A 12,179-nucleotide genomic window follows, 5' to 3' on the forward strand; every position below is an offset into this window, starting at 1 on the left:
AACATTTTATTAATAGTTAAATTATTTAACGTATTAGATTTAAGTTATAATCTATAGATAATTATACTAAACTTCTTTGAACTCTCTTTTCATACACTATTTCCGGAAAACATATGTTCAAATTGTAGACTTGAAATTAACATAAAAATCTTATTATGTATACCTCCAACCTCCAACATTTTTTGTGTTGTTTTTTTTTTAAGTACATCTAGTTTTAAATAAGAATTACAGTTAGCAATTTTGATAATCTTCAAATATTGTCATCAGTTTTAAACATTATTTTTAATTTCGTATATTAAGTTTACGACTTCTTGTATGCGGTTTCTAAGTTGATTTACAAATAAATAAAAAAACTTTATCAACTAATATCAAAAAATGAATAGATATGTAAATATATTTTGTATTTCATTTTTTTTGAAACCCTTAAACTAAAATTGCTAATATTAATTTTTTTTGACAAAAATAAATTTGAAATTCATCGTATTATATTTTATTAATATACAATAAACAATAATAATAAAATTCATAATATACATACGTATAATATTATGAACGCCATATTACATTGTTATCTATTATATTTATTATTAATTTTATATGTTAGGCCTTTAATATATATATGATACTATGATTTATGTACATTACGATTCATGCATGTGCATAAAGAAGAATTTACTCGTAGTCATTCGCTCACTTTTAAGTTGTAATAATAAGTATTTTACTGTTATTGTAATATATATGCTTACAACGTAATTATCGTTCAGGAGGAGAACGCTGGGCGCGTCCGTAACAAACGCAGCCATTGGCCGAAGACCGTATCCAATGGGGTGGTTTTTGTCGGGCTGTATTTTCCGGAGGGATGTTTGTACTGTCAGTTAAATTTCGAAATCATAATCATCCCCGTCGTGGTGCGCTATGGCTGGAGGACCTTACTTATCGCCGTTACCCGGCGATCTTTTATCGGAATACATGTTTGGTAGACGTAGACAGGCAAGTTCGTTCAATCGCTTAAAAAAAAATTTTTTTTGTAGTAAAAAAACAAGTAGCTTGTTTTAAATTATAAAATATTACTAAATTTATTAAAAATAGTTTATTATTCTTATAAATAGAGAAGAAACCGAACGACATTTACGCCACAACAGCTACAAGAACTCGAAAGCCTTTTCCAGAAAACTCATTATCCGGACGTATTTTTAAGAGAAGAAGTAGCTCTTCGAATTAATCTTTCTGAAGCTCGTGTACAGGTAAATATCAAACATTTTTTTATAAGTTACTATCTACTCATATATAATTTTTATACCTAATGTTTTTACAAAGTAATCGTTTAAATTGTTATCGAAATTTTTGCTTATTTCCTCGTAAATCTTTAAATTGAATTTTGAATAAATATATATAGTATAAAATATACATGTAGATACTTTTGTGTTCGTGTAATCGTGTACAATAAATTATTTATTAATAACTGTATAAAGTTTTATTATTTGTTTTAAAAATTTCATTTATTTTATTTATCTGCATAACTTATAAAAATACATTTTTTTATAAAATATACTTAATATTTAAGTCTAGTTCAATGATTAAGTCCATTTATTTTATTTGATCAAAATATTTGACATGACACTTTTTTTAAAATAAATTACTTTGAAAAACTACGCAATATTGAATAATAAAAACAAAAACCACAAATTATAAGCTTTACTACAAAATATTAAGTCAATTCTAGAAATATGTAAATACACATTTAAAGAATTTGTATTTTTTTAAATCTAAAATGTTTTCATTCCATTTATTTATTTTACCACGATTTTTAAATTTTACATAATCCTAATTTGTTTAAAAATAAAAATAATGAATTATGATCATAATTCTTATTTTATAATTGGTATATAATTACTATAAAAACAAAAATATTGCAGTTAATTTAGTTATTTTTGGTTATAGGTATGGTTTCAAAATCGCAGAGCTAAATGGCGCAAACACGCACGGCTTCAAATTATTCAAGACGCGTGGAGAATTCGTTGCATGGGTTTGAACACACAATCGCTTTTATTGAGTAAGTTGATTTACAGAAAACTTAATTAAAGACTGATTTTTTCAACGCGGATTTTTTCCATTCTCAGGTCGACAAACATCCGAGGGAACGACTCAATTGGCAGACGATAAAGAACCTCCACCAACGCCTCCTACCCAATCGACTGTAGTATCATCACCTACCCATGTACCGGGAAGTTACAGAATGCTTCAAAAGTATAGTTATAAATCACAGACAATAAATAGTTTTTGAAATTAATTAACACACACACTTTTAGTTTTCAAGTAACAGAAAGACCGCCAATAGTTGGACCGCCAACAAAAACAGTTACTACTAAATTGTTCTGCCCGTATTCTTCTACTGGTAAGATTATTAATTAAATAATATATTATTTCTAATTTAAAAAAAAATATACATTTTGTTATTTAAACAAGAATATTAAACTATTTAATCAAACTGCGTTTATAATACAATATGACATAACAAATAATTCATTTTATTTTTCTTGAAACATATTTAGTTTAACTTCATTTCTATTATAGTTCAACAATTGCAATACCTATATAAAATTTGATATGTCAGGTTCATTAGCTTTATCAACTATTGTCTATTAATAGTATTTAATTTGAATACTACAATACTGCCACATACTTAATAATTATTACATAATGTATAGACGACAGACGTACAACAATAGATATTTACGGAATACTCGGAACTTCTGTATAATACTATAATGTAATTTTATTTTATACGTGATATAAATATTTAGCTATTAGTAATCAAATCATTTAAACAAAATTTATAGTTATAAGAAGTATTCTACTTTGATTATTACCACCCATTAACAGATAGTTAAGTTCAGATGTTCTATATTCTAAATTTACCAAGAAATTTCTTTGTTTATTATTTCAAAAAATGACAATAAAAGTAGATATGCTTAACATTATATCATATAATTTACCTAATATTTTATATTATACTTATTTCATATCATCCATTTTCAGAAAATGAAATTTCGAATAGACGTTCAGCTCATCAAGACAGTAGGTCTGATATGAATGGAAACCTATCTTTAATGGTAGGCTCTGTGGATTTAACATGCTCAAAATCTCGGTCTACCAGTCCTGAAGAAGAAAATGACATAAATGTAAATGATTAAATATATTTTAATCAGAATAAATATTTCAGAAAAACAAAATGCAAATTACTTTTAATTTAAGTCCTAGTTAAAAATATTATGTACAATTTAAATACCTAATATTAATTTCTTACAAATAATTAATTAAATAATTAAAAAAATATATTAAATTAATCATATATAGTATTTTACTCTTTATTATCATAAAACATTAAATTAAAAATTAAAATGTATAATATGTAATGAATACATAATAAACAAATAAGTGAGTAATTTGTAGACAAAATTGTTTACTATCTTTATTATAAGTAATCTTTTTAAATAATAATATTTTTTATTTGTATATTAATTAAATTTTTATGAAAGTGACTTTAATATGCTTTATGAAAATTACTTGTGCACAAATAAATGTAAATATAGTATTACTCTATTAACTAGTGAAAGTGAGACTAGTTCTATTATGTTAACTAAAATATTTTAAACAATGACTGATCATACAATTTAATTCGATATCTTCTTTTATTTATGCTTCAAAATTATAATTTTATACAATATGCAATTAAGTAGATAGTAATTGAATAAATCGTGCAAAGTCGCTTGTATTTCTTTAATCATATGAGTACATTCTATTAAAAAATACATTATTATTTATTTTTGTTGTCATTTAAATTTTGGAAAATTAAATTAATAAATTTATCTATTTTATAAACATGAATCGTATTCGTATATACTATTAGACAAATCTTTGATGATGGTAAAATAAATAATTAGTTTTTGGAACCTATTGTTATATATAAATATATATACCTAATCTTTTGGTTCCTTAATGGTTTTGTAAATTTGTAATAAGTTTAATCCGAGATTAAACCTTAAATTTACCAAAACTTAAATAAGTAGTAAGTAAGTACTTACTTTATTGACCTGCATTTTATATCTAAAATACAATCGTAACATGCGTCATGCGTAATCTCAATTAGATTCAAAGTAATTGTTCTTTATTTGTAAAAAATATGAAATTAGAAAAATTTTACCTGCATAAAGGAATATATCTTAAATTATGTATTTACGATATATTACAATCATTCATCGCAATATTTGATTCTTTTTTACGCCATATTCTCGAATTATATTTTTTTCGAGAGAATATAAAAAACCAACTCCAAAAACTATTTTCCTGAAAACAAAAATTTCATATGAATTTTCTTTGTTTAAAAATGTTGTTATTAGGTATTATAGGTATAAATATGATTATAGTAGGTAAAATACCTACTTTAGTTATTGATTATTGATCGATAATTTTTTACTTACTTTTTTATTAAATATTTAAAAAAATGTTAAAACAGTTATTTAAATGTAATGAAACTATATTTTGAATATTGTATGTATACTATTGTTCCCAAACAAATCTAATTAATTAGTTTTCGCTATTATTATTATTCTATTCAACAAATGTATTGATACTTTATCTACTTATGACTTATAGTTATCAATCACATGTTTGAATCAGACTATTGAATCCAAATTATCAATACATATATAGGTAATAAAAAAGTTTTAAAATTTATAATAATGGATTAAATTTTTGAACAGATAGGTAAGTATAAGAATTATTGTATGATTGATATAAATCTATATAACTATATATTTTAAAATAACGAATTATGTTTATTAGGTTATTTATTTTGATTGAGTATAATGGTTGAAGTTAGTGTAAATTTATTCAAACGTTTTACAAATAATTAATTGTTGTTTATATAATAATTTATTATAACATTTATAACCTACATCAGAATACATCGTTTACATTTACTTTTACAATTGATGATGTAATACCCACGTATTTCGCAATTTCTTGTATCACTAATAATATGTAAATATCAAACTCAGTTATAGAATATATAGTTGGATAGCTACCAGCTCAAAATCAATATTTTTAAATTGTAAATTACAAACAAATGGAGTTGATCATTAATAATTACTAAAATATATAGTAAATAAAATAAATTTTAAATTGTATAACAGGTCAATATTTAAAAATGTATGTGACTAAGATTAGCTTTTTTTCAAATACGCATTGATAGCTAAAATATTAATTAATGGTGGTAACATTCCTACCGCTTTGTTGCTTTGGGCATCATAATTTTTCGCTAAAACCGGCCTTTCTATTTACAGCCAAGAATTAAAATAGTAATATATATATATTTAAATATTTTCATTTTCCGTCACAGTAAATTTCAGGTTTTCGATTTTCGTGACCTCTTATTGTAAAGATGTATAGGTATATTATATTAAAGACCACGTACATAATATTTTCACAATAGGTGTATTTTCACTATTATAATAGGAAAGAGAGAGAAAAATTACCTTAGATAATATGGTAATAATACATGTAACGACGATAAAGTATAATTATGATTTTATTAACTAAAATTTTATTTTATTATTTTACTAAGCTTTCGAGTAAATATATGTTTTTCTAAATAAATAAAATTAAAATTAATTATTTATTTAATTTATTATTTACACTTATAAATTGTAATAACTAATAAAATTATGAAATACCTATTCAATCTTTACCAAGTTTTTAAGTATTACTTGAATATAAACTTTTTAAGTTATTTTTAAAATCATCGTCATTTATCGATAATCCCACTTATTTTTTATAGAATGGGATTACCAAAATCTAAAAAACTGAAATTTACTGCAGTCACGTGTGATAAAAAATTAAAATATGCATTATTATACTTTTGCTTTCACTGAATATGCCGAAATAAATATTTCTCTGATTAATATTTAATTTTATTATGGTTTTATATTTATTTAATCTTAATATTTTAAACATAAAATATACTACCAATTACTACTATTGATTGTATAGTAAAGTTTACTATATTATAAATGATATTACAATTTGTTTTGTCTATGCCAATAGTCCTATAATTTTGTGAATTTAATAAACGATTAAACGAAAAAATGAACATGTTAGCTTACAATACAAACTAGACAAGCCACATTGCTACCAGTAAAAGTGGGAGAAAGATTGTTGTGGACAATTTACCTTCTAATACATCATAATATATATATATTAGTTTCAAATTGAAATCATTTTAGTCATTTTACATTAGATCATATACCTAGGTAGTCAGTAGGTGCCTACTGAAAATAAAAGTAGTAGCTCGTTAATATAGTATATGAGAGAACGTCGCAATAAATGTAAGTACAATGCTAAAATATTTTTATTTTAATTTACGTTATTATTATTAATAACTTGTTTCAGTAAAAACAAAAATAAATATATATTAATAGAAAGTACCTACTTATGTAGCTTTTATTAATTTTTTATCATTCATATTAAATATATTTTGTAATCATAACTATAAATCTGACTTTGACATCATATATTAAGAATTACAATGGTTTTATTTTAAAATTTTAATTAAGTGAAAATATTTTCCAAAAATTAGGTATTCATTATCTATATTATCTATATAAATGGCTATATTATATACATATTTATAAGTTAATATAAATTAAAAATAAATTCTTATTTTTCGAATCTCATTGCAAAATCATTTTAAAAATAATATTTTTATTCCCTATAGTCTTATAAAATATGACTTACCTACTATAGTACGAGTATAATAACTTTTATTTCTATGAACTATTTGTTAATAATATTTTAATTTTTAATGAAATACCTGACTTTTATTTGCAAATTAAAATATTTATAAAAATACATTACATGTGTCTAATACTGTTGTTTTATTATAATTTACAATTTTTTTTTTCGTATTTAAATAGAATAAAAAACATGGGAAGTTGGGCATGTATTACATGTGCATTACTAATATTTCACTTCTTAGCCATTAATGAAGCAACCGTTGAAAACAGTATACCGTTCATCAGGTAAATGAAAAATTAATAAAAATGATATTTATTATTTGTTAAAGAAGAGATATCTTAATATCTATTACCTAAGCATAGGAACATTGAAATATTTAATAAAGATAACCATATAATGTTTTTTAAATTTGTATTAATGACTGATGTACTCTGAAACTTTTAAGACTGATAATTTAATATTAATAATAATATAAATCATCATAAAGTAATAAAGTCATGACCCATAACCTCAGTAAAATTAAGTAACTACTTATTGATTCAATCATTAATTTATGATATTAACAAAATATTGGTTATCAATAATCATTATGATAATATACACTAACCTTTCTTTGGACAATAATTACACTAATTATTTATTTACCTATAATAGTTATAAATTATTTTCATGTTATTTTACTTAAACTATCCCACAATAATTATTATTTTTAATTTTTATTATGTAAAATCGCTGTTGGTGATGAAATCTAAAATTATGAAAAATTGATTTATTTCAAACTCAATTAAAATACTTAACCTTATTTCAAACTCTGGTCGTACTTTCTATTTTTTTAATAGCTTATAATTTTGTTAGGTACAGATACAAAAACATGTAAATCACTAATATTACCAATCAGGAAAAATACACAAAAATAATGTTTAAATATTTTTATACCATATATCACATTCTATTATGATAATAAATATTATGTATACGTTTTTTTTCTTTTTATATTTGAAGTAAAATTTACAAATGCGTAAACCATAAGTGTATAATAAGCGAATTTCAAAATGAAACTAAAGAAATTAATGAACCCAATGAATCATTGGACGTTTGTCGATTAACCTGTGGACAATATGGGTCACTTTGGCCGAGGCCGACTATAATGACTACAATAAAGTAAATACAAATAAATAAATGTACTTATACCTATTTAGTTTTGTATGAATATTATATTGTTGGTTTGAATAACGAATTGTAGAAATTCAGTGATTGAATTTGGACTTGACAATGTTGTGTTTAACTTATCATCCGTGGTCGATGAACTCGGAAAACAATACATGGATGAAGTGTCTCAAGTCTTAATGTCGTCGTTAAGAACAATTTGCAATCCCCGATGTACTCCAAACGACAACAACTTGACTGTGTTCATAACCACGACCACTCATTTTACTAATATTAAGTGGTCGACGAACGAAAGTTATGAATTAAACATTTCCACTAATTGTAAGACGAGACATAGTGTGTTTCATATACTTATTAACAGGGTTGAGATTTTATAGCATTTGTATATTTCTTATGAGATGCTTAAAAAATATCAGAGTAAGCTAAAAATGTGTTTTATGAAACAGAGAACTAAGAAAAAAAATGTATTTTGCTTTTTTTTGCATATTTTACAATTTTTTATTTTTTAAAACTTTTTTGGACTTTTTTTGCATTTTACCTGTTTTTGAATCGAAATTGGCCATATTTTATGAAATTATATTTTAACAAAACGTGTTTTTAGATTTTTGTCAATCGAATTATCAAGTAAATTTTAAATGTATAGATTAAGTAAATAGACCGTTTACGCTGATGTAATGCCGTACAATTACCTACAGCGATAATATATATATAGGTATAATATTATACTAAGATAATTTCGTATTAGGTATTTGGTTTTAATTTTTATTATCTGCTGTTTTATTGGGTTTTTGTCGATTCTGCTGTATGATTTCCTTTTTTGCATGTTTTGTTGTATTTATTGCATATTTATGCAATTTTAAGTGCTATAAAATTCCAACCCTGTTTATTAGCAATAAGTGGTACGTTCTGACAACAGTTCACACAATGCAAATGTTTCTTTATAGTAGACCAAATCACTGCAAACATTACAGCACGGACCGTGTACGGTGCTAGGAACGGATTGGAAACATTACGACAGTTGATAGTAGCGTACGGTCGGCCTAATTTCAACGACAAGACACTGGTAGTGGCTAGAGAGGTACAAATAGTCGATGAACCGGTGTACGCGCATAGAGGATTCTTGTTGGATACCTCGAGGAATTATTTCCCATTATCGGCGATCAGAAGAACGATCGACGCTATGGGTCATTCCAAACTCAATGTATTCCATTGGCACGCCACCGACTCTCACAGTTTTCCATTAGATTTGCCTAGTGCTCCGCAAATGGCAAGGTGAGACGTGATTATAATAATGCACAACTATAGGTACCAATAGTCTGGTAAATTTAAGTGAAATGACATCGTGATAGACATAAATATAAAATAGAGTCCGGACGACGTCATCGTAAAATAACATATAGGTACTCGATTAAACACTTGATCTATTATCCGACGAAAAAGGGGCAACTAACCTGTGAGTGAGTAAATAAAATTATTATTATCCCGATAATAACGAACATCATTATTTTATACACGTTTTAAATATATAAAAATATAACAATACTAAATTATAGGTAAGTATTATCTTGTTAATTATTACACGTTTGCTAACCCGATTTAGGTACAATGGGCCTATAAAAATCGTATACCATAGTATAATGATTTGATGTAATATACGTGAAATAAATATTAATATAATAGGTACAACAGTGATTACATATTCAGCTCACATCAAACATCAACTTCGTGTATTATAGATATGGTGCATATAGTCCCGAAAAAATATACTCACACAAAGACATCAAAGATCTTCTGAGGTATGCATTAGTTAGAGGAGTGAGAATTATCATGGAAATCGATTCGCCATCACACGCGGGTTACGGATGGCAATGGGGAAAAGATGCCGGTTATGGAAACATGGTGATCTGTCTGGGAAACCGTCCATGGGAGGATTATTGTTTACAGCCACCGTGTGGACAACTAAATCCACTAAACAATCACACGTACACGTGGTTAGGAAAAATTTATAAAGATTTGGTCAGCATATTTCCCAAAGGAGAGGCATTCCACATGGGCGGCGACGAGGTAATTTATTTTAATTTTTTTTACCAACATCGCGAACTTCATTAAATAATAATAATAAAAAAAAAAAAACGTAAATTTTGATTTTAAAAACTGTCTTAGGTCGCCGTGCGGTGTTGGAACACAACAGACGAAATCGTCGATTGGATGAAATCTAACAATCGAAGCTTATCTGAAAGCGCATACCTGGATCTATGGTCCGAATTCCACAATAAAGCCTTAACTGTATACGACGACAAAGTCGGCGATTCAAATTCGGACATAATTGTTTGGTCTAGTGGATTGACCGATCCAAGTATCATAGAAAAGCATCTCGACAAAAAACGATATACCGTGGAAGTCTGGCAAGGCAATACAGTTTCGGTTGATTTAGCAAACTTAGGCTATAAAGTAATTGTGGCCGTAGAAGATATCTATTACCTGGATCACGGATTGCGGCCGCCGACCACTTACCATTCGTGGAAGGTTATTTACAACAACAAATTGCCAATGGCCAATAATTCTAATCTCATTTTAGGGGCAGAAGTAATAGCCAATAATAATAATCAAAATAATTAAACCGTCGTGTATTAATTCAATACGTTTTCCGCAGACCTGTATGTTTTCCGAATTCGCCGACGATTTTAATTTGGATATTAAAGTTTGGCCGAGAGCTGCAGCTTTAGCTGAAAGGTTATGGTCGGATCCGCCCACTAACGCTTTGGCTGCCGAGTATAGGTAACAAATAACTACTATTATTACGTCACCAACAACCGAAATAACGAATTAAACGAATTTATAATAATAAATATTTTTAACATTTTATAGACTATTGCAACATCGTGAACGACTTATATCATTAGGAATCAAACCGGATAGAATTACTCCAGAATGGTGTAATGATCGTGAAGGCGAATGTATTATTAGTTATTGATAATTCAAACGTAAAAATTATAAATAATGAAGTAGGCTAAATGTTATGGTATTTTGGGATTTCAATTTTTAAAGTTTCAATTGCTTAAGAATTATATTATGCATACAACACCATAACTATTTACTGTTGCACATTTTGAGCAAAAAATCGTCGATCGCATTTTTTTATAATGTGATATAGCATTTCTTAACGTACTGTAATTATTATGATGATTTAAAAAATTGTGAATCGTCAAATTTTTTTTAAGATATGGTAGTTAAAACATACGTCTTGTAATTAGCGATTTTTTTCTCTGCAATGGAGAAGTAAAAATCGGCGATAATAAAAACTAAATATTTCTTAGACTAATTATAACTCCTACTACCTATATTTTAACTCCCTATTTTCTAGGTAGTTGACATTATCTTGTTTCTCTAAAGAATTTTCCCGATATTTTAATTTTAAAGCAAGTTATATGTACGTTTGTATATTAGTTTTAAAATTAAAATATAAAATTGGTTAGTTCTTTATTTTATTGAATTCACCGGACGAAACTAAACATGAATGTAAATTAGCCATCATACGTGTCTGTAAGGTTGAGAAAAATTTACAATAATAATTAGCTCCATGTTTCCATATTGTAACCGTGAATGAGCATAATTTTTTCTAAAGACATTTTAAATCTAAATTAAGACGTAACTCTACATCTTTCAACTTTGAATAGGTAACGATATTCATTAATTTGTTATTATTCGTAAATATTCGTGGGAATATTAAACTTTTACGTACCTATATAATATATTCATAGACAAAATTAAACATTTGTTTAAGGCTAGGCCAATATATTTTAAAATTTCTCTTCCCCTCATCAAAAAAATAATAACAATTCAAATTTGTATACCTTTTGGCTTTTATATAATGTTATTGAAAAACTTGTCAATATTTTATACTATTAGTGTTCTATAGTAAGCCATAATCAGTCCATAAGCAACAGTGCTTCCAGTTGAGGTACAAAACACTAAAAACTAATCCAAAAAAATGATTCGGTAAATTCAAGCACTTTAATGTGCATAATAGTTCACAAGCAGTTTGTCATATTATTTAAAATTATTGATGCACGCAGTTTTTTTGGGGGGTTTCCGATCACCAATAAGATTTATATAACATTGCCAATTATATTTGCACATCTTTTTACCATGACGGACAACACAAAGTGATGGTTAATCAAGTTTCTACTGTAAATATACGAGTTTGGTAAAAAAAA

At 26.0% G+C, this 12,179-nt stretch overlaps 2 protein-coding genes across 2 annotated transcripts; both read left to right on the forward strand.

The window, feature by feature from the left end:
• The first annotated feature begins 895 nt into the window (after positions 1–895).
• Positions 896–3,255, forward strand: LOC112604347 (retinal homeobox protein Rx-B-like). The gene is made up of 6 exons (XM_025353328.1): positions 896–990; positions 1,110–1,244; positions 1,942–2,053; positions 2,121–2,247; positions 2,310–2,395; positions 3,040–3,255. Exons 1-6 carry the CDS (start codon positions 916–918, stop codon positions 3,192–3,194), a joined length of 690 nt encoding a protein of 229 aa, XP_025209113.1. The 5' UTR covers positions 896–915; the 3' UTR covers positions 3,195–3,255.
• A 3,045-nt stretch (positions 3,256–6,300) lies between these two features.
• On the forward strand, positions 6,301–11,689 carry LOC112604364 (chitooligosaccharidolytic beta-N-acetylglucosaminidase-like). Its single transcript, XM_025353355.1, has 9 exons — positions 6,301–6,386; positions 6,975–7,079; positions 7,798–7,956; positions 8,039–8,283; positions 8,907–9,234; positions 9,699–10,026; positions 10,126–10,548; positions 10,616–10,740; positions 10,831–11,689. Exons 2-9 carry the CDS (start codon positions 6,985–6,987, stop codon positions 10,934–10,936), a joined length of 1,809 nt encoding a protein of 602 aa, XP_025209140.1. The 5' UTR covers positions 6,301–6,386; positions 6,975–6,984; the 3' UTR covers positions 10,937–11,689.
• The last annotated feature ends 490 nt before the right edge of the window (positions 11,690–12,179 follow it).

Source organism: Melanaphis sacchari, unplaced genomic scaffold (genome assembly GCF_002803265.2).
Source record: "Melanaphis sacchari strain LSU unplaced genomic scaffold, SCAv2.0 Contig11_pilon_pilon, whole genome shotgun sequence".
Taxonomy (NCBI): Eukaryota; Metazoa; Arthropoda; class Insecta; order Hemiptera; family Aphididae; genus Melanaphis; species Melanaphis sacchari.

Coding starts and splice junctions, on each gene's coding strand:
- LOC112604364 (XM_025353355.1), top strand. CDS start 6,985: ATGGGAAGTTGGGCATGTATTACATGTGCATTACTAATATTTCACTTC. Junction 8,284..8,906: donor ATTAAACATTTCCACTAATT/GTAAGACGAGAC, acceptor GTTTCTTTATAG/TAGACCAAATCACTGCAAAC. Junction 10,027..10,125: donor TCCACATGGGCGGCGACGAG/GTAATTTATTTT, acceptor AAACTGTCTTAG/GTCGCCGTGCGGTGTTGGAA.
- LOC112604347 (XM_025353328.1), top strand. CDS start 916: ATGGCTGGAGGACCTTACTTATCGCCGTTACCCGGCGATCTTTTATCG. Junction 1,245..1,941: donor TTTCTGAAGCTCGTGTACAG/GTAAATATCAAA, acceptor TTTTGGTTATAG/GTATGGTTTCAAAATCGCAG. Junction 2,054..2,120: donor CACACAATCGCTTTTATTGA/GTAAGTTGATTT, acceptor TTCCATTCTCAG/GTCGACAAACATCCGAGGGA.